General features: G+C 45.4%; 2 protein-coding genes across 3 annotated transcripts in view; one reads left to right on the top strand and one right to left on the bottom strand.

The window, feature by feature from the left end:
• AICDA (activation induced cytidine deaminase) overlaps positions 1 to 6299 on the top strand; it is a 28729-nt gene extending 22430 nt beyond the window's left edge. Inside the window, exons 1-5 of one of the 2 annotated variants that reach the window (XM_066572262.1) lie at positions 1730 to 1991; positions 2321 to 2468; positions 3970 to 4240; positions 4391 to 4506; positions 4801 to 6299. In XM_066572262.1, the coding sequence (XP_066428359.1) occupies positions 2328 to 2468; positions 3970 to 4240; positions 4391 to 4506; positions 4801 to 4854 (582 nt within the window). In that variant the 5' untranslated portion in view covers positions 1730 to 1991; positions 2321 to 2327 and the 3' untranslated portion in view covers positions 4855 to 6299. Of the gene's footprint in view, positions 1 to 1729; positions 1992 to 2320; positions 2469 to 3969; positions 4241 to 4390; positions 4507 to 4800 lie in introns of those variants that run through there. The other variant, XM_066572261.1, reaches the window with a different exon arrangement.
• A 3752-nt stretch (positions 6300 to 10051) lies between these two features.
• On the bottom strand, positions 10052 to 14722 carry LOC136569701 (C->U-editing enzyme APOBEC-1-like). Its single transcript, XM_066570065.1, has 3 exons — positions 14344 to 14722; positions 12434 to 12552; positions 10052 to 10153 (listed from the first exon to the last, which is right to left on the bottom strand). Exons 1-3 carry the CDS (start codon positions 14720 to 14722, stop codon positions 10127 to 10129), a joined length of 525 nt encoding a protein of 174 aa, XP_066426162.1. The 3' UTR covers positions 10052 to 10126.
• Positions 14723 to 22419: the final 7697 nt, after the last annotated feature.

The following is a 22419-nucleotide window of genomic DNA, read 5'->3' as shown; positions in this document are numbered from 1 at the left end:
CAGGGTCAAAAACATTGACTAGAGAAAAATTGAATGAGATGAGAAAATGGACAATTAGAAGAATCAGAAATATTTTGAAAGCAAATGGTTTTGCACAAAACTTTTTAAAAAAATATAAAAGGGAAAGTCTGTTTTCCCTTATGTTTTTGATGTGATAAAAAGCATTTTTCCAAATGGGTTTTAATGAAACATCAACAGAGTTGTAATTGTTTTTCACCTGGCTTATATGTTTCTTCAGCAAGCAGTTGCCTTGTGCACAAGGCTCAGTTCTGTTTTCTGCAGTTGTGGCACACCCCAGGTAAGTGCTTTGCAAGGCTCTGGCCTATCACACCTGTGCAATTGTCTGGGTTATCCTTTCTGGACAACCTAAGGATCTGTCACCATAGAACAGATTGCCTCTCCAGCATCTCTGTTACAGGGCACAGTCTTTTCCATATCCCTGCAATAACACATCTAAGGCTTAGAAACCTGTGGTGAACGACTGGTTGATAATTTTGGGGAGAAAAAAAAAATTGGGGAGACCAATATGCGTGTGAGTGTGTGTGTTAGGAATATACACAGGTGTTCATTTGTAAGTGTTTGCACAAAGGCAGGGAAATAGGGTGAATCCAAGGTGGTAGGGAGTGAGTCAGCTCCAAGAGTGAGAAAGATGATGAAGAACATACCGTGGGTATGGGAAACAGGCACACACCATGAGCAGCCAGAGAAAGGGGTGACGGAATGCAGTGGGATCAGCTCGTGCTCTGCTCCTGACACAACCTGCAACACACCAGAGCAGGACTGCAACAGAGCTTACAGGACAGACCTCCAGGAGCAGCCTCAGACTGCTGTTGGGCTTAATGAGATACTTAATGGGGATGCTTTACCCTCCTGAGTGTGTGCAGTCTTCTCTGTGGACCTTCTTCTAACAGAAGACAAGCTCGAATGTGATGTGCTTCTGCAGGAGCCTGTCAGCACAAAGCATGGCACAGCAGAGTATGTGTGTGCTTCCTCTTTCTGTGTGAGCAGGACAGGCATTTGTGCACTGCAGGCTGAGGGAGACAGGGCAGGAAAGAGTTGTCTGCCTGTCTGTGGGACAATAGGGCAGCAAGGCTGCCTGAGGGAGAATGTCTGTGATGCAGGTGAGGAGCAGTAGGCAGTGACACACAACCTCAAATCACATCACTAGGTAGCAAGAGGATGTGCATGACTCTGTGAATGAGTACCTGTGATGCAGTGGCCATGTGTCAGGGTGCACAAGGGACAGAAGCTCCTGGAGGGGCAGAGAGGATGCCTGTTAGCTGGTCATCAAGTGCTCTGCAGTGCTCAAGCTCTATGGTGACACTAGCAAACAGATGAAGGGTGTATACAAGTGCCTAGACTCTCAGATTTAAATTCCTAACAAACCCAAATTCCCCTTTTCTACACTTCACTGGAGATCCTCTGGAAAACCCAGCTCAGTATCTCTTAAACTTACCCCATCTTTGTGCTGAACATCAGCCTAACAGTGGGAAAAGATGACAAAGGACCTGATTATTTTTAACCTATTCACTTCTGTTTTGCATTGCTGCGGGGGAGGTGAGTATCTCACCTCAATGAACCCAGCTGCCTGTGTCCCTCCACTTGGCAGTGAGGCTGTTAGAAATGGCTCATGACTGCTTTACACCCTCCCTGTGTTCCTGCTGCCTCTCCCCAGCATGGTCCCTGGGCACAGGAGCAGGCCCATGCCAGTCTTGATGTCTGTCCGCTGTGGAAGTGGTACTTGTGTCTGGGGAATTGTCAGCATGGCTACCATTTACATATTCCATCAGCTGCTGGGGGGCATCTTTCCCCGGTCCTGCACACTTTCAACTCTGCTCTTCTTTTAGGCCCTGCTTGGAAGGCATTCAGTCCAGTGTTCTCTGAAGAGATTCTAATTTGGTCCATCCCTTGCCCCAGTGGATTTTCTGGGTTTCATATAGCAAAAATAACATCTCTTGATGGCTGAACTCCACACCGTCTCATCTTCACAGGTCTTCTCAGATGCCTTCATCCTCCTCCCTCCCTGGTGTCCATGTTCTGGATATTTTCAGATATTTTCACACTCTGCCCAACCATAGTTGCTGTTTGACTAATCACTATTAATTCACACACCATTTCCACTCACAAGGTCACCTGCTTCATCCCCAGAGTCACGTCTGCATCCTTTCCCTAGAACATTTCATGCAAATTACCAGCACTCTTCTCGTACAGAGAGGCTTGGATGTGAAGAGGATATTTTTGGTGCTGAGCCCTCAACAGAGACATGGTAAACAACTGGCTGCACGAGTAAATGTAAATTCTCTCTTGTCTTCTCCTGCAGCATCCTCATGCAAAGGAGACTCTTCCTCTACAACTTCAGGAACCTGCGCAAGGCCAAGGGCCGGCGTGAGACCTACCTGTGCTATGTGGTGAAGCGCCGGGACAGCGCCACCTCCTGCTCCCTGGATTTTGGATACCTGCGCAACCAGGTGGGGGAGGGAACACCTTGCCAGCCTGTTCTGGAGCCCACAGCTCCAGTTTGCCTGGGACAGCGGGGAGCAGAGGGCTGTGACAGCAACACCTGGGCCCTGTGTTGGTGTGGGCACACCTGGGCACTGTGCAGGTACAGGCACACCTGGGGCTGTATTGGTACAGGCACACCTGGGGCTGTGCTGGTACAGGCACACCTGGACACTGTGCTGGTACAGGTACACCTGGGGCTGTGCAGGTACAGGCACACCTGGGGCTGTATTGGTACAGGCACACCTGGGCACTGTGCAGGTACAGGCACACCTGGGCACTGTGTTGGCACAGGCACACCTGGGACTGTGCAGGTACAGGCACACCTGGGGCTGTGCAGGTACAGGCACATCTGGGCACTGTGCTGGTACAGGCACACCTGGGACTGTGCAGGTACAGGCACACCTGGGCACTGTGTTGGCACAGGCACACCTGGGACTGTGCAGGTACAGGCACACATGGGGCTGTGCAGGTACAGGCACACCTGGGGCTGTATTGGTACAGGCACACCTGGAACTGTGCAGGTACAGGCACACCTGGGCACTGTGCTGGTACAGGCACACCTGGGACTGTGCAGGTACAGGCACACCTGGGCACTGTGCTGGTACAGGCACACATGGGGCTGTGCTGGTACAGGCACACCTGGGGCTGTATTGGTACAGGCACACCTGGACACTGTGCTGGTACAGGTACACCTGGGGCTGTGCAGGTACAGGCACACCTGGGGCTGTATTGGTACAGGCACACCTGGGCACTGTGCTGGTACAGGCACACCTGGACACTGTGCTGGTACAGGTACACCTGGGACTGTGCTGGTACAGGCACACCTGGGGCTGTGCAGGTACAGGCACACCTGGGGCTGTATTGGTACAGGCACACCTGGGGCTGTGCTGGTACAGGCACACCTGGACACTGTGCTGGTACAGGTACACCTGGGACTGTGCTGGTACAGGCACACCTGGGGCTGTGCAGGTACAGGCACACCTGGGGCTGTATTGGTACAGGCACACCTGGGGCTGTGCTGGTACAGGCACACCTGGACACTGTGCTGGTACAGGTACACCTGGGCACTGTGCAGGTACAGGCACACCTGGGGCTGTGTTGGCACAGGCACACCTGGGCACTGTGCTGATTCACACCGTTTGAGGGATGCAGCCTCTGGGTAAAGCTGTACTTTGTGCTACCCCCAAGTGTGTTACCAGCGAGACACCCCCACTCCCTGCTGCTTTTCCAGTCTCCCTACCTTCCTGCTTAGCTCCTGCCCATCCCGTTCGTACATCCCTCCACACCAGTGCCCACCAGCGCTTCTCTAGCCCTGAAGTACTGCCGTGCCTCGTCCCCGTGTGTGCCGACCCGAGAGCACTTCCCGCACCTTGCTTCTCCTCCCTCACACCCATCCAGGCCAGCCCTCCCTCCCTGCCCGTCACACCCTGCTGACTCCTGGCCCCTGTCTCTCCCGGTTTCCCGAAGATGGGCTGCCACGTGGAGGTGCTCTTCCTGCGCTACATCGCAGCCTGGGACCTGGACCCGGGACGCTGCTACCGAATCACCTGGTTCACCTCCTGGAGCCCCTGCTACGACTGCGCCCAGCACATCGCCAGCTTCCTGCGCTCCTACCCCAACCTGAGCCTCCGCATCTTCATGGCCCGCCTCTACTTCTGCGAGGAGCGCAAGGCAGAGCCCGAGGGGCTGAGGCGCCTGCACAAGGCGGGGGCGCAGATCGCCATCATGACCTTCAAAGGTGAGTTGTGCAGGCAGGAAAGAGATGATGGAGAGCTAAGGCATGCCGGGGAGAAGGTAGGGCAAGGAACCAGAGAAGATGATGCAGAGTGTGGTGATTTAGTGATCAGTGTCCTGTCAAGCGCCTGTAACTCCCCCGTGTCTTGCACAGATTACTTCTACTGCTGGAACACATTTGTGGAGAACAGGGAACAGGCATTCAAAGGCTGGGAAGGGCTGCATGAAAACTCTGTCCATCTTGCCAGGAAACTTCGACGAATCCTCCTGGTAAGGGACAATTCTCCTTCTTCTTTTTCCAATGCCTCTTCCCCCAGTTTATTCCTCTCTTCCTCACCATAATTCCTCTCTGCACTTGCTGCTCATCCCTGCCATCTGCCATTTCATTCACTCATGTCTCTTCATCTTCCACATCCCTTATGCCTCTTCCTCCAACTTTCTTCATCTCTCCTCGTTCACTTCCTCTTCTTCCTCCTCTCATCCCATCTCCTGCCATTCCTTCCTCATATTCATGGGTTCCTGCTCACTTGACAACTGACCTACCATTTCTATTTTGTCCTGCAGCCACTGTACGAAGTAGATGATTTACGAGATGCTTTTAAAATTCTGGGACTTTGAAGTGAAAGTCATCAGCAATCAGAAGACTTCACAAACACTTGCTCTTTGATTTCCAACTCTCTCCCTTACAACAGATCTTTCTCCTCTTCCCTCCTTACATCTCTCTTCCTTACAGCCCTGTGTCTAGACATAAGACTATCCTTACTTTTTATTTCCGAGGAGAATTAGGCTGATCTTGTGAAGACACCTTCCCTAGGCTCACACCTTATCCATTGCTAACTGGGAATAGCCAGGACTGCAGTGACATTGCCAGAGAGTGATTTGCCTCCCCTCAGTCCCTGCAGAGCTAATCCAGGTGATCCACTAAATGGAGCTCTGGGTTTAGTCTTGCCCAGGTGGGAGCAGACAGCCTACAAAGCTTTTGTGTGGCTGTGTTCTCACTGGCACTGCACTCACCTGTACATTTCATGAAGGCTTCAGGGAGCTCATTTTTTGGCTCTTAGAGCTGCACTACACTCAGCTGCTCTGTGTCCTCCCCTGTGAAATGGTTTCTTTGTCCTTCTGGATGTTGGTAGGAAGTGAAAACCATCACAACTGAGGTGGTACAACCTATGTATTAACAGCAAAGTTGGCCAGCTACCGGAAAGCTCAGCTGAGAGTGTTGTAGTGAGTCCTTGACAGCCCGGGTAGCTCAGCTTGAAAACCTCACATGAAGCCAGCAGGTCTAAGAGGATTGTGTGCAGAGCACCACAACTCTCACTGTGGGGAGTGCTCTTCATCCTCTGAGCATTTCCCCCTAGACCAGACATGCAATGTGCTTCCTCCCCAGCCAGCTGCCTCTGCTGGAGGCACCTTTACAGTCCCACAGTCTTTTGTTTTTCCAAGTTTTTTATTGCCATTTATAATATGGCCAGCAATGTGACTCTACTGAGAGCTGGCCAGAAAAAATCCTGTCATACGCAAAGCTCTTTGGCCTGTAAATAGATATCTTCTGTAGGGGCCCAAACCAAACCATCCTCCTGCCTGGCAATCACTCTGTTTCCACTAGAGGACCCCATTAGCTCCTGATCTGGTGGACACAGTCTTTACGAGCTGAAGATACAGGTTCACAGTACATGCCTGCCCACCACCACCCTCCCACCCCCTGAATTACAGCTGGATTGCCCTCTCCAGTCCAACCTCTTGGGGCTTGGACAAGGCCAGTATGTGCCACACTCTGGGTGTGCTCTGTCATTTCCTTCGTGGTGGCTGCAAGTTCTCTGCTCCATCCTGTTCCTCTTTCTGGCTAGGGCTGGAGGCTCCTCAGAACGCCTCCCCTGGTGCTAGGACAGCAGAGAGCCCTGCCCCTACAGGGCCTGCTCCTGCTAGCAGGGCTCACAGCCAGCTGCCTCACAAGCTTCCTACAACTTCAGGCCCCCAAGGCACTCTCAGCTTGGGAAATTTTGACCAGGAATAGCAATGACAGTCCTTTGCAAAGCATTAATTTGCAAGCATGGTGTTGTATATTTGTTTCATATGGTGCATATTATTTATATAAATAAAGGTCTTACAAACAAGCATCTGGTTTTGTCTTTTTTTGGTATCATGTGGGTGAAGGAAGTATATTGGACACGCAGGGTTGACATGTCACCTTTTCTTTCTGATTTCTGGGGGTACAACCTAGAAATATTAAACTGTCTTCATACTTTTACTTGTAGCTTTGAAGTTATTGACAATGTCACCCAGCAGATCAAGGCAGATAAATTGTTCAGGTACTTTGGACATGCTACCAAAAACCTCTGAAGTTATTTGACATGCTTCTTTCATTGATGGCCAGCCTATTGTGCCCATTCATGACTCATAATTGACCACACTGGACACAAAAAGGGCTGACAATATGCTTCACAAAACAAGAAGAGAAGCAAAGATGTATAAAGAATCTTCATCTTTCAACTTTTGACATTGTACCCGTACAACATCATTGTCCTTCTCAGTGAAATTGTTAGAAAAAATTACCATTTTCTTAAAAAGGCGTTGAGATACAAGCCTTTGCTTAAATTTTGACTAACACTGAGTTGAAGATACTTGTTGAAACATGATGACAGCTGACATTGTACAGGAGGAGAAAAATGTAATGAGTAAATGCAAAGAATCATGAACTATATTAGGAATACATCCTATATTTAGATTCCCCTGAACATAAATCTGATTAAATTCAGAGTAGACTCGAGAGTTAATCCATGTGATTCAGCTATAGGAATTTTTGCACACAAGATTGTTTTAACTGCACTTTTTCTGTTCACAAATACCAATTCATATTGTTTGTTACAAGCTTTTCTTTTATTTGGCTTTCTAAATTAATTCAGCCTCAAACACTTTAGGTGTCTCTGCCAAGAATAACTCCCTGAAGGGTGACTCTTATGCAGTAACATTACTTTATTAACCCAAGATATTTTTCTTGCTTTGGAGACTGTTTATATAGTGAACATTTCACTACTGATTATATATTTTTGAAACCACTTATCTTTACAGCCTTATGGAGATTGTGGTGTCTCTCTCCTTTATATGCTCCTGGGCAAAAGCTAAGCTCTCAAGGGGACTGTGGCAAATATACCTGCAGTCCCAGCTGCCTGAGCTGTGGGAAATGGGGGCTTGTGATTTCTGGAAGAGCATTTCCTCTCCACACTGTGGGGAACAGCCAGACTAGGGGCCTTGGTGCTGACTGAAAACCCCAGTCTCGTTTGATCAACACTGCATGGTTTGCACAATGAACTCTGAACACAAGCACATCCAGGTAGCTGTGGAGTCCTTGATAAGAGAGGACACAGGAAAAATGGGATGGCAGCTGGTGTGAACAACTGGGCATGGCTGCCATCTCCTGGTGCACGGGGTGTCTGCCACCCTGCTGAGGGTGTTGCCTTGAAGGGATGCTGATCCATGCTGCAAACAGCTCCCAAAGCCTGTCTCTGAACAGCCCCACAACATGTTCACAGAAGAGCAGGACATTGACATTATTCCCACAGCTGCACACAGCATTCCTCCAGGTCAGTACACGGTGTCCTTGGACTTTGCAGTAATGAGAAACAGATTGCCATTGAAAAATGCAAAGGCACACTCCAGACCCTTGCAAACACAAGCATGGCTTCTCCCTCCTTTTCTCTTCCTCTGCTGCATGCTGGTACTTGGAAATCAGGATAGAAAGGGGTTTCAGGGTCATGGAATTTCCCTTGCTACTTGTCCCTTCAGGGGATTTTCAGTCCACATGTATTTGTGTCCGGCGTTGTCTTTGAGTACATTTTTCTACTCTCCCTGGTGCTGACCCTTTAGTGTTCCTAGGAGCAGAAATGTCATTATTTCTTCACATATGTATTAAATATTCACAGTGATGGAAGTCAGATTTGGTTCACAGAAGAAACATGAAGGGATGTGGCAGAGACCCCTCATTCAGAAAACGTGAGCAATGAGGAGCAGAGCCCCTGCTGGGCAAGGAGAAAGTGGGTTGCTGCAAGAGCAGAGGTCATAGCAGATGGGGAGGCACCAAAGTGTGGCAAGGATTCTAGAGGCTGCCTTTGGCTTTGAAACATCTCATACACTTCTGTCTTAGGCAGGTTTCCCCTCAGACTTCCATCAGATATGGCTAAAACTCCATTGCTGTTGCTGCTGTTGCACCCAAGTTCCAGCACAGGGAGGGTGTTGATATGTCCCCACTATAATCTTGTCATTAATTCACACTTAAGAACTATCCCCCTTTACAAGCTGGCACATGTTTTTACCAGTCCAGAGGGCCAAGAGAAGGTGAGAGCAGACCAGCTGCTTTCTGTGGCTGCCTTTAAAGGCTACCAGTGTGGTAGACCCACCTCTAGGCTTCACATGCCAGTAGGGGCACAGCAGAGATACAGCAGATTGCAAATTCACTCTGGCAGATAAAACTAGTGTGAAAAACTTCATTGGGCTGACTTGGAACTGGCAAGCTTCCAAACAGACCAGAGAAAGTTTGTCCTCCCTCCTTCAGTGGAAAGGGCTGAGCCCTGGGCATGAATGGTTATGGACCCTGCTGCACTAAGCTGCATGTTGATCAAGTGATTTGATTGCTCCCTAAGTAAACAAGGAGCAAACACCATAATGTCCAGAAAGAGAGCATGTGACATCCAATATGAGGCCCTGGGCAGGGGGAAGAAAAGTTTAGCTGTGCTACACATTGTTTGGAGTTGTCTTATTTGTCCAACGTAGGAGACACTCCCCAGCCAGCTGTGCTCAGCCTTAGATACACTCCCACACTGTGGGGACTGGAGCTGCTTCCTCAGCCTGCAGCTTTTCTGGCTGTCTCAATAGTCTGCTAAACATCTGGAGATTTTTGCATGGCCAGAGGATGCTACAAGCATAAATAAACTGGAAGAGATGGGCACAGTTCCCATCAGCCCCTGCCTTGCTCTTCAAGTTATCATTTGTGCATGTTGTGGATCCCAGCATCAGCACATTCCCCAGTGGGATCACACAGTGGGCCTCCTGCTTGAAGAGGCTGGGAATCATGACACGTGGAGCTCCCCACATGATTCATTCAGATGATCTACATTTTTTGCTGTTCAAATTCAAAACTGCTGCAAGACCCAACACACCTGTATCTTCTTTTTGCCTTCTTCCAGTAGAGACAGCTCAGCGCTTTCAAAATCTCCTATTTCACCATTCCACTCTGTGTTTCCAGCTGGAAAAGCAGAGACTTTTTACTTTGTTTCCCCAGTTTGCAATGAACACCCATGTCTCCAGAGTGTGGAACTACTAGGGAAGAATGTCTACCAATGAGTGGAACAAGGAAAGCAGTTTTCACAATGTAACATCTTCCCTTTTATTACACTGGTTTTACAGTCATAAATAAACTTTACACCCATAAATAAATCCTTAAAATGAAGTATTACTACAGTATTGCATAAATACATTAATAGTATGAAATATATTCTGAAACATACACATGTAGCCATAAAAGTGATCTATCTTCATAAGAAATTCTTAAAGCAAGAATGCATGGCTGATTACTTCTTTGGAACAGATCAGAACATGAGATATATTACATGCTGGCCTCTCAAGAGGACACTTGCAGAATCTGATTGCAAAATCTGCAGACATGGAAGGCCTGATTATGGGGCATGGTCTCCATCCCCACTTCCTGATGGCTTCTCATGCGCTCCTTCTGTTCTGTTCAATATAGCAATGCCCAGACAGTGATAAGAGTCTTCTCTGGTGGCAGCAAGAAACTTAGCAAGGCTGCAGAAGAAAAGACTGCCAGGGACTGGCTTTTCTGGTCTTGTATTGATGCACAAACTGAGCTTGAAAGCATGGTGGTGAGGCTCGTTAGCATTCAGTTTGCCAGAAATGGAGGAAGCCCCTAGGGAGGAAGAAAAAAAAAAATTAAAATTTTGATACCAAAAGCTTAAGCTGTCTCTTCAGCATGATAGAGAATTTGAAAATAAAGCATCTGCTCCAGGATATCACTCTGATCCTCCTTCAATGTGTTAAACAATCTCCCTCAAGATACATTTTTCCAGACAACAGGGTAGCACCTCATAATTTACTGTGCCATGTACGCCACTCCTAGAAATACAGACCATTTACAAACAGAAACATTTAAAAGGTGGCAACTTACATAACTGAATGCAGGGGAAGTGGAGTTGGATCCTGTGGAAAGGCAGACTTTTTGGGGTGTTAGAAAGACCCCCCCAGAGGTTTCTAGTAGCACATGATGTTTGCAGCATGGCTAACTCCAAGGCTGGATCTGGCAGCTCAGAGGGAAGTTCTCAGGGTCTCCAGGGATGGAGGTGACAGCCTCTCCAGGTTCCAGTGCAGCACCATTGTCAGAAGAGACTTTTTCCTTCCATCCTGCTGGAATTTCCCTCACTGCAGCTTGTGTGTGTCACCTTGTTTTCTCTCTGTGCATCACTGAGGAGAGTTTGGCTATGTCTTTACTGCCTTTATGTAGTGGAAAACTGGAGTTTTTCACTAAGCTCCCACTTAGCCACCTTCTCTATAGGTCAAGGAAAGCCTGTTCACTCAGCCTCTCCTCTTACGGCAAGTGCCCCCATCCCCTGCCCTTTGCAGTGGGACTCCACCAAATCCCCTCTGGTTCCTCAGTGTTTTTCTTCTGCCAGGGCTTGATGCAACAGTGTGTATTTCTCTGGAGCACATGCCTGGAACTCACTCAGCTCATTACACCTCGGCATAATTAGTAAAACAGGGCAGGATGTTCAAAGGGGCTGAGCACACAGACATTAAGGTTGTAGTTAGAAGTACTGATGATGGGCCCTGTGCACATTCATTTGAGGGGTGGCTTGTGTTTAGCTGAGACAGCAGGGCAGTTGAGCAAGTGCCTGACTTCCAGCAGGCTTCCCAGCCAGCAGGACTCTGCAGAAATCATCAAGGTTGCCTTGCTGGGAGAGGAATTTGTTAGCTGGCTCTTTAAACCCAAGGCCTGAAGGGCAGATTCCCCTTGTACCGCTGTAGGTGACCGTGCTGAGTCAGCAGCAGTTTGTCAGCACCGAGGAGCCTTTAGCAGCCAGCTCTGCTCAGCCCCCAGCAGGCATCGCACCGTGCGCTGGATCGTGCGTAAGCTGCTAAATTATTTAATCATCTCAGGCATTAGGAGACTCAGAAAGGCTGAAAGCCAAGGGGAAAACGTCTCCTAAACCATTACATTGCATAAAGCACTTTGTTAGATCAGCTGATTGACTGGATATTGCTGCTGACTGCGTATCCTGTCACCTGAATGTCTTACTCAGGCAAGAAATGGAAAGGTCAGGTCTTGGGGTACTGAAAGTCCTGTGTAATGTTTGGGGTGGTGGAACTGAAATGAAGTGAATGTGTACCTTTTCCTCAGCCAGAAATAAAACAAGGCAATCATAGCATCCTACAAACAGGTTAGGTTTGTGCCTATGACTCTAAATTCCTGCCAGCAGTTTTGTGCATCCCTTCCTCCACCTCCTGCCATCCATTCTGCACAGAGGGACCAGTTCAAGCAAGAACTTGCTTGCCCCACAAAGGGTGGCTGAGTCCTACACTTTACTCCAGTCCTGGTCTTCTCTCCTGTTCAGTAAACCACTTCCTCTTTCTGAGTAGGATATCAGGCTGTACAAATAACTTCTGCAGTTGTATGGATTGCAAGAAAAATGGAAAGCAGATCTTGGTCATATTATACTCTAATATGTAAACTCTGATCCTGAAGGTAAATCCACCCATCTGGGCTTTTGAACTTGCTCAGAACTTAACTGAAATCCATGGCCCTGTCCTGAGGCAAAAAGAGAATACTTGAATCATGATTACAGAGCTGAAGGAGCTTCTGGGGTCAAATGGGTCCGATAAGCTGAAAGCTAATGAACTGGTAGCTGAATCATGCAAAGGGTTGAAATAATGTACCCTTTCCTTAGTTAAAATCTGAGAGTAGTGCTAAGTCTCTTCTCTTCTCTGCTGCTGGACAAAAAGGTACAATGTAGCAGCACAGTCCTCTGGCAATCTCTTGCCGGCTTGGCTCTCTGCTTAGGCAGCTTCAAACCTATGCTTATTTTTCCTACTATCATTTCTGCTAACACCATTGCTGGGATCATCCAAATCTCCTTTTCCTTAGATTTTTTGCATTTATTTTTGCTCTTGGTGTTTTTTTCAGGTGTCTACTTACCAAAAAGATATGTAAGAGTTCTATGCTATTCAGAATGAAGTATAAAGTGACGTTCTGGGGCCAATAATCGTCTTCTCCAGGTTGGTATGCAACAAAATTTCTCCAGCAGTACCTGTAATCTAAGAAAAGAGATACCCAGTCACTCTTGATGAAAAGATGCCCAGTTCTTTATTTATTAACATGTCATTGAGTCATTTGTTTCTCAGTAAGAATACAGTAAAGGACAAAGATATTCATACAAGGTGTGCACAAATAATGACACAAATAAGTTAGTGGAAAGGGGAACCAAAACTTTACAGAGTAGCAATATGTCTAAAAATGAATTGCCAGAGAGAGAAATTGATCATTGTGGTGGCTTGGGTAACCCTTATCACAAATAGCATGCTCTGGCATAAAGCCAAGAGAGAAGGAATCAGCAAGTGGCAGGAGTGAAAAGGGAAGTGGGACATGCAGTCAGAGCTGGTCAGGCTCTCATTTTGGCAGCCTTGTGCTTGAGAACACAGCTTTGGTAAGACAAGTTGCTTCAATCATGAATTTGTCTGACTTATCCAAATGATCAGGGAAAAGCTGGAGTGAACACTCTAACATTTAGTAGTTTCATACTGATCTTAGTGTTGATATGATGGCCAGAGCTTCTGACAATGCTCTGGTGCTATAATCCCAGAGACAGCGCCCCCAATATAAGTAATGTCCTTTAAGATTACATTTGATCCAGTGGGTTTCATAGCTCCACACTCCAGTGGTAAATATCCACACAGGAGTGTGAGGTTCATTTCCTCAAATATACATTCCTTTTTGTGAGCTGCTTGTCTGGACTGTTTTTGCAAACATCACCAAGCAAGCAAGATACACACACAAAAAGGCAAGACACGTGCAAGATACATCTTCTGTGATGCATCATCTGAAAGTGTCCTTTAGACAAGTTTCCTACTCTTCTCCAGCTACCAAGGGAAATCAATTACTTGATGCAGCTGGCAAGCTGATCTGCATGTGCATTCTAGGAGGGACAGGATTTTACACTGCATATAAAGGAGGTGTGGAGAGCTAGAGAAACCTCCAGCCCTTCATCTTCAGATTTGGCAAGAGGAAATGACCATGCTGGTCCTGCTGCTCTACAGGACTGGGGAAGAAATAAGGCAGAAGAGAGTGACATTTTTGCACTCACTAATCCTCCCTGTAATATGTAATGTAAAATAATTCATGCTTAGGGGGAAAATGTATAAAAAACAAAATTGTAAAATAAATTAAACATCCAACGAGCCTCTGACCACGGACAGCCCAGAGACAGATTACCACATGGAAGTTGCGACACTCCTGGTGGCAGCAGGAAAGAATGCCTCGTTAACAAGTAAAAAGACGTGGCTGGTGCGGAGATGGGCTTCTCCTGGAAGCACCCAGGAACACCCAAGGACCATCAGTACTTGATAAGTGTCATCAATCAAGATAACAGAAGTCATCAAGAACATACATCTGAATACTCAACTTCTGACATGATCTGCGCCCCCCACCACCCAAGAAGCAGCAATTGTCCAACCCTGCACAGTGAAAAGAAACTTCATACATATGGGGGGTGACAAAAGAAATCGGGGCACCTCTGCCTCAGGCAGAAAAAACTGTATAAAGCAGCCTTGCTGGAAACGGCATGTGTGAACAGAGGGAGGTCTGATGCGATAGAGGTCGGGTCTTGGTTCACCCAGCGCCGATCCCAGGATCGACGCTGACTCTGACTGTGGCTTTCGAGGACCGTATTTTTGGTCGCGAAAATAAAATCTTTTGCATTTACTAATTTGGCTTTCTTGTTGATCATTTATAACACTCCCCAAAGCCAGCCATCACCTCTGTTACAAACTAAGAGTGCACATAATCCCAGAACTTTCAATCCACACTTAGACAAAGAGTATCTGGGTTACCTTCAAGGTTCATGATACGAATAGTGACTCCATTCATCATCAGGTTGCAGAGACCTTGTCGGTTCCGGATATCGAGGTGCCTGAACAGCTTGGCTGCATATATTACCAAGGTCACGTTAGGGTGTGATCTCAGGAACTCCAGAATCCTTCTGGAGCAGTTTCCACAGGGACTAGTTGAAAGGAACCAGGTGATGGAGCAAGGAGTTTGTGGCCTTCTATTGAAATGATTTTCCAGGAAGTTGACTTCAGCATGTTGTTCATGATTGTTCAAGCACCAGTTCCTCCAGATGGAACCTCTTCTCCACCTGATTTCATACAGCAGGTACACCCGTCCATTTTGTGTAGGTGAATAATTTCTTTGGAAGTCTCTTGGCTGCATCTTCCACCTGAAGAAGAGTACCAGCAGTACTGTGATCCCAGCACTTCAATGATGTTTGGACTCCCACTCCCAGCTTTTCCCATCAGAAATGAGCAGCTTGAGGAAGGTTGTGATTTAGCAATCTAGAACTGGAATTTGATGAAAATTTCAGAACACCCCCAGCACTCCTCAAGAACTGTTGGGTGGGTAAGCAAACTCATCGCCACTCAGAGATCAGCACCGGTCAAAGCAGTAAGGCAACTGGAAAAGGAAGATTGAGGAAAGGGATAGTAAGAATAAAACAAGGCAAAAAGCTGTCTCTGGAAATTGCCAAATTGCCAGGCAGCAGTGAGTGACAGAGCTACACCTCTTACCCTTGGTTGTTCTCTCTGGATGATGGACCTGTGTAGAAAAGATTTGTGAGTTGCTGAGGAAAGCAGGTCAGAAAATAAAATTTCCTCTGCCCTTTCTGTCCAGACCCCTTTCAGTTGTATACACATCCTCTCAAATCTCTTTTCTCTAAAAGGGGTCAATAAGTAATCACAGCAAAGCAGGATAGGCACTCTGGGATGCAGGAGGTGTGGACTCCTACCTGGAAGTTGAACTTGATGGTGGTTTAAACTATCTTGTACACGAATCCTTGCTCAGTTTAGCACATTATGGTTGATTGTGTAAATACTCATTTAAATTCCCTGATTTCAGCTGTACTGAATCTGTTTTTCCCTGACTAATCAAAGACCAGAATCAAATGTCTTATCCCTTTAAATCTTCCAAACCATTTCTATGAGAACAGGCAAAGCTTGAGCCATTTTCTCATTGGTACTCATAATTTTGGCAATCCAAACAAAAACATTTCCACAACCAACTTCCCATCTTTACTTAATCTGTAAGTTTCTAAAAAACTAAAAAAAAAAAAAAATTGCCAAGGAAAAAAATACCGGTACAGAAAGGAGGGTAACAAATACATACAGGGTGGCAACACAGCCCTGCCTGATTATACACATTTTATCTTCCATAGTGGCAAGCAACTTTGGCCCCATGACTTATTCATCCCTTCCCAGCTGAGGGTGTAGAGGAAAACAGTTGCAGGTGATCATGGCTACTTATTTATTTTGTAAAAATCCATCAATAGGAAACTTAAGGATCTATGAATTGTCATTTTATTTGATAAAATATTCTTTTTTAATTTTAAGTATATATAAAAGAAAAGTAATTAATTTTATTTTTAATTTTTGTTTTTATGAATTATACATAATATAATAAAGATTTCTTTTTAAATATCCTTAGAATTAAGATACTAAAGGCATTTTTCTGCAGCTTAGCTCCTGAAGATGAGAAATTCTGAATTATACAGAGTAAAATTACATTTTAACATGAAGAAAATAGTTTTCCACATCAACAGAGACATGATCAACTACTCGCACAGCCTTATTGCCCTCTTTCTTTAAGAAGAATATTCCAGTTATTTACCACAATGAAAATAAAATAGATTAATACATAAGCTAACTAAATTGCTCCATTCTTAAATGCCTTTGAGATATCTTTTCTCAGTAAAAGTTCTTTTGGATTTTGAATTCTTCCTGCCATACCTAGATTAACAAAATTACATTAATAGTTTGAGGCTGGACCCAAGACTCAAGATACAGTAATGTATTCAAAGACATAAAACACAAATCCACATCTGTCTCCTATGTATCCTCGTGCCAACAACACACATTTGTGTCTACACTCCAGTTCTTTAGATACAACTACAGTAAATTTCTTGATTATCGAGAAATAGGCCTGCCTTTCACATAAATGTACTTACCTCTGGCACTGACAGCAGCCATGGGTATTTCTGGATTTGTGTATTGCTTCCTGGGAGACTGGTGTGCGTTTATAAGCGTTACATTAGTTTCAGTTTCTATTCCTGAATCATAATACTGATCTTTGGGCCCTATTAATGCTGCTGATTAGCTGAGCATTTCCTTATGGTGACTTTCTTCACACTTGTACTATCCAGCTGGCTGAAGCTGAAAGCAAGCCCCTGGCAGCAAAGAACTGCAAATGGGGGTGATCCCACTCAGAAACTGATCTGGCCTTGAGTAAAAGATTACCTTTCAGGTACCTAACAGGTGAGCCACTTTTTGAAGTGCAAACAGAAATTACATTTCTTTTTAAACTCTGGCTCCAGAACAGAATAGCAAATCTTCTCTAGTCACCCCAATATGATGAGAGAGAAAAATATCTATACAAATGGCATCAAGCCACACAGCTGTGGCATGGCATGTCACTTCTCTGACACGCAGATGCCACGAGGAAGTTGAGCAGAGCCCAGTGGAAAGAGTAAACAGAAGACATCGTGTGCAGAACCCGCGAGCCTGTGGAACTGCAGCAGGTGATGGTGGTCACTGCCATTTCCCTTGGTGGGACTTCTCCCGTGGAGTTCCAAGGACTGGTCACACCCCTTTGAGCCTGAGTCCTCACAGAATCAAGCAGACACTCCATGTGTGTGACCTCTGAGCTGTGGTCAGTGACTGGGCAGCCACTCTCAGGCTGACTCTAAGCAAGCTTCTCACCATCCAGGAGAATTTGGAAGTGGACACCTTGTTGTGAGGGAACATCCCGATATTTTTGAAATATCAAAACTGAGAAGATCTCTGTACTCATGTGGACACTGGGAGCAAGACCTGAGCCACCTGTGGAGTATCTGCAGAAGCTATTGGTCATGATATCAGTTCACTCATGCAAATAGAAGAGGCATTTTCCATTGCCCCGGGAAATCTGCTCAGCATTATGAACTGGGCATCACCTTACTGTGATCAGTTCTGTAACTCTCACAAGATGCAGCAAAAGAATATTTCCCATTTAACCTGAAAAATTACTGAAACGATGCTGGTTTCTAGTGAGAAGCTTTTCTCTGACACACCCAAAACTGGCTTGCAGAGGAAAGGGATTACAAAAGAATTCTTCACATGCCTTAGGTAGTACCAGTCTCTGTCACTCACAGTTTTTTCTGGTTTTGTGACACAATTATTTTTGGCCTGATGCACAATGTAGAGATTGCCTTCCTTGGTGCCAAGCTGGATGTGGGATTTTAAAGCTAAGGGAGTGATTTATTTGTATTCTTTGCAGCAAGCTCTCAGTATTCTGTTGTTAAAAAGTGTTCCGTTTTCCACCAGGGCAGAAAAAACCTGGAAGTGTACACGAATGGTGAAGTTCAGAGGGAGTGGGGATTCAGGCACTGGCAGGACTCTCTGTCGAGGAGAAGAGTGGTTGTGGCAGGTCATCTGGCAGTGCCAACACAGAGTCTGCCCTCTTCTGCTGCAAGGTCACTCCTCACTTCTCAGCACAGAACTGTTCCCTGGTGCTTGCATTATTTCCTACCATAGAAGAGTGAAGGGGAGAAACTCAAACACTCAAGAGATTGTTGAAACAAAACCATGATTGGCAAATATGGTGTTGAGCTCATGGGTGTGATTCTCGGTGAGAGAGGAATGCTTTGGTGCTGTAGAACTCCCTTCACTGCCCTATCCTTACAGTACATATTTACAAATAAGCAGGGGTGAATTAGGCTTAGAGATGATTAGTCTGATTAGTCTGAAAGGACTGGATTGATTAGCAGCAGTAGTTCCTGACTGAAAACCAGCAATGTGCCACAGAAAGTGGAGAAGGAAAAATGTCCAAGCAAGGAATCAGCAATGCAACACTTTCAGGTGTTTGCAAGAAGTTGAATGTGCTGTATGAGATGGTGAAAAGCCAAAATGAAAAAAAAAAATTGGAAATATTGCTCTGTTAGCCTAATGTGAGAAGACTAATCCCTTCCCAATTCAGTAGTTGCTTTAACCCAAATAAAATCAGGAAGACAAGGTTCCCACACAAGTGAATTTTCATACTTCTAGAAGAACTTGCACATTCTGTTTGTGGGGACTAGGCTTCAGTGAGTCAAGAGGAGGATGAAGACCTTCATAAGGATCATACAACTAGGTGGGAAACCTATTCTTTGATTTTATGAGCAACCAGCAGCAATCCAGTATCCCTTTTAAATTGCTACATGCCTGTAGCAAGGGTTATCTGTATAGGTGGAGTCTTGTATTACTCAAACAACTGTGGTAAAAATTTTTATTCTACTTCTCATGCAGTCAATTATGTGCCCTTACAGAAACTGCTTAAGGTAATGTAAGAGATGAATGCAGAGGTGGCTTGTGATGCTGAGCTATTGGTAACATCTGAATATATCTCAACCACTCCAGGAAAAGGAATTTTTTTTAATAACCACCACTCTCATTTGTATGCCCCGTGAACCTGAATGCATTTTGGAGGAACATACACAGCAAAGGGTACACAGAATGGTAGACAGACACTTTCTCATGCCTCCTTTAAACACCAGGTCCCTTAGACCTTCATGAGACTATTCCCTTTGGTGGTAGTAGAGACATGCTGTATATATATGATGAGTTTCAACAGGGAAAATAATCTAAAAGCATCACAGTTTCTTCAGAACATTTTACAAAGGGCCTCCAGGATGCACACTGGGTGACAAAGAGGTGGACAGAGCATCAGGGAGCTAGGCCCCTTCAGATGTCTCCCAGAAAAGAGATTGCAGCAAAGCAGGTCTGCAGCATGACTATTACACTCCCTTTTCTCAAGCATCTTTTAGCTTACCTGACACTCAAAACCCAAGATGTGCATCTGGTAAAAAATTTGGGCTCAGACAGAGTCCTAGAAATGGAAACATATGGAAGAAATTTAGGAAGATGGACAGGTTAGAGGAGAAAGAAGAGCACAGAAGGAAAGTTAAATCAGACATCAAAGAAGAAAAAAAGGGACAAGGTTTGAATCAGCTAAAATCCTAATTTGCAAATCGCTGAGGATTTTACAGGTGGCGAGCTTTTTATTCTCTAGCTGGATGATCTATTGGAAAGAGGTGAGTATCACCAATGGAAGTCTGGAAGCAAAGAGGAAGGTTAAATTTAAATGTGACAAAATCCTGGGGCTTATGCCACAGAGGCTTAGGTCTCAGCCTCCACTAACAGGCTGCCTCCTGGACTTAATTTGAAATGGTAAATCCTGTGTTAGTTCAAGTGTTCTGCTGCCGACACGTTTGACAGTAAAAGGAAAATCCACTGTGTGTTTACTTGGATTTAATGGAGTTTTCTCAGTAGGTATCTATATTTTTTTATGGAAAGAAAAACCACACAGAGCCTTTTGAGATTTATTCTGTGACCTCCACATTTAAAGAAGGCTAAAATGTGTTTATGTATGAACCTATGAGCTCACACTCATGAAGATGCTTACAGATATGTGTATGCACAATAATGCAATAATGCATATAAAAACAAGCTTGTAGATACACAAATACACCTCCTTGGCAGTATATTACTTTGCAACTCTGATAAGCACACCCACCCATAACTCTTTTATCTCTCCCAGTACCTTTGCTTTCATTTTTTCTGCAGTCTGCACAGAGTCACCACACTTTACTGAGACTCTTGCTCAGCCTCCATGTGTGGAAACCGAAACATAAGAGGTTAAGATAACTCATGGCACCCTGCCACTGCTGGGTGAGCTTTATGAGGCTGACTCTGAACAGTGAAGTGGAATGGCAGCCAGCCACAAGGATGTGCAGGCAGAGCTCTGATGCAGGCAAATTGAAAAATTATTGGCTGGTGGGAAGGGCTTATCTGCATGCTTACTTGGGTAACAAAACATCCTGATATCCTTGTAATAGAATTCTTTCACAACTGGTGAGGTTGTAGAAATTTCCCAGCTCATTAAAGATACTTCATGAGGAGTGAGTGTGAAAAGAAAAAGCTTCAAGTAAACATATCCTGTTTTACTTATCTATTTTGGAAAGTTTTTCTACTCTAAGCAGTCCTTCTACAGTCTTCTCACACTACTTTGAGTCACAGAAGTTCGATATATTTATCTTTCTGATTTTGCTTCCTTTCTGTGTCTTTGTTTCAATGCACACACTCTGTCAAAGCACGAAGCAGAACAAGTACCCCAAACCCTGTGGGGATTAGTGCCCATGCCCTGCTTGAGAGCCTGAGTCAGTCATCACACAACCACCAGAGTTTTAAACATGTAGGGGGATCAAATAACCAGGTGGACTTCACTTGAGAGAAAGCAATGATTTTCTATGGGTTGTACCAAGGAGAGTGTTCAGAGCAGCTCTAGGAACTTGCAGCTCTGAGATTTTCTTTTCTAAGCACTAAGGGATAGCTCAATGACAACAATATATGGTTAAACTCTCTCCAAAATTCACCCGGAAAACGTAGCTGTCATGGGAGGCAAAACCTCCATCAAAAGCAGAAAATATCTACCAGGACCAGGCATTGCAACCATTGGGCACCATCAAGGATGGAGTTAATTTTCTTCATTCCAGTCCATATCAGTTTCCTGGGCAGTGTGTCGGTGGAAGCCACAAGTGAGGGCGGTCAAGATAACCCTTTTTTTTTTTTTTAAGTCCTCAGGGCCCCAAGAGGCACAGACCATAATAATTGTTTTGTTCTTTTTTTATTGTGAAAACAATTTGGGGTTCTTTGCTCATGACCTTGGAATGTCACAAGCTTGCTTTGAACAAAAGCTGGTTGTGATGTGAACGGGCTGAAAGCCAACAGGACAGTGTAAACAAGGACTAAGGAAGATGAGCCTTGGCACTGACAGGGCATCAACAACCACCCCCAAAACTGCTGGGAAGAATATACTCTGATACCCTTTGTTTGGCAGCCTGTGCCAGCAACTAATTAGATTGGAGACTGAAAGGGAAACACTTGGTCCACTTTATACATTTTGTTCAGCAGTTTCACATCATCTGTGTTTCTCTTTCCCAGCCCCCCATAGCAACTTGTGTGATCAGTTTTCCCTGCCTCTTTAAAAACATCTTAAAAGCACAAGGAGTTTCCAGTGGATACATCTACTGACCCAGTTCCAGGATGGACTTGTAAATAAAAATAATTACTTACTTCTTTTAGCTATCTGAGTGGAGATGCTGAAATGCCATGACCACGGGTACTGTAATTATCATTCCACAGTCACACCTCTTGGTGGATGGGGGATTTGCTTCTGTTGAACAGAGCATCTGTGGATTTTTGAAGCTGCATTTTAAAATCAAGTGCTGCTCTTGGTTACATGTCAGAGCTCCCACTGAAACAGTGGGAAATCCTCTAGGTTTGCACAGTCTTTCTAATGTAGACTAGTGTTTCAGTGATTCATGATGAGACATTATTACAGCAAGAAATGACTCTTACTGTGATTAGTTGATCAGTTTAAAACAAGTGCTTATTTACCTGGCTCACTATAAGATTTTGGAATGTTCTGCTCCAGTAAACTGTGGATGCAGATGGCAGAACAGGGTGAAACTAGGTCTATATATGGACACTAAAGGTGAGATGCAGGGTTCCCAAATGCAGTCATTGTGGGTATTGAGGTAGTGGGACAGATAATGACAAATCACAGCTGGTGGCCAGGATTGCCTGCTCTCTGTGAAAAACAGCCCCTCTGTCACTGCTAGATACAGGTATGCCCCTGATGGGGCATCTTGTGTGGTTTTAAGTTCGCTTCTGTTCCTCTTGAATCATGAGGTAGGAAACAAGGCTATCTGAGAGGACAGCAGGTCTCCAGAGACGCTCCTTCTGGCATCCTGCCCATCTCTTGCCAGATGATGGGCCCTGGGACCCCAACACAGAAGACCACAGCTGAGGGGATGATAAGCCCAGAGACAACTTTGAACTGGT

This window comes from Molothrus aeneus, chromosome 2 (assembly GCF_037042795.1).
Source record: "Molothrus aeneus isolate 106 chromosome 2, BPBGC_Maene_1.0, whole genome shotgun sequence".
Lineage (NCBI taxonomy): Eukaryota > Metazoa > Chordata > Aves > Passeriformes > Icteridae > Molothrus > Molothrus aeneus.
This window is presented reverse-complemented; position numbering and strand designations above follow the sequence as displayed.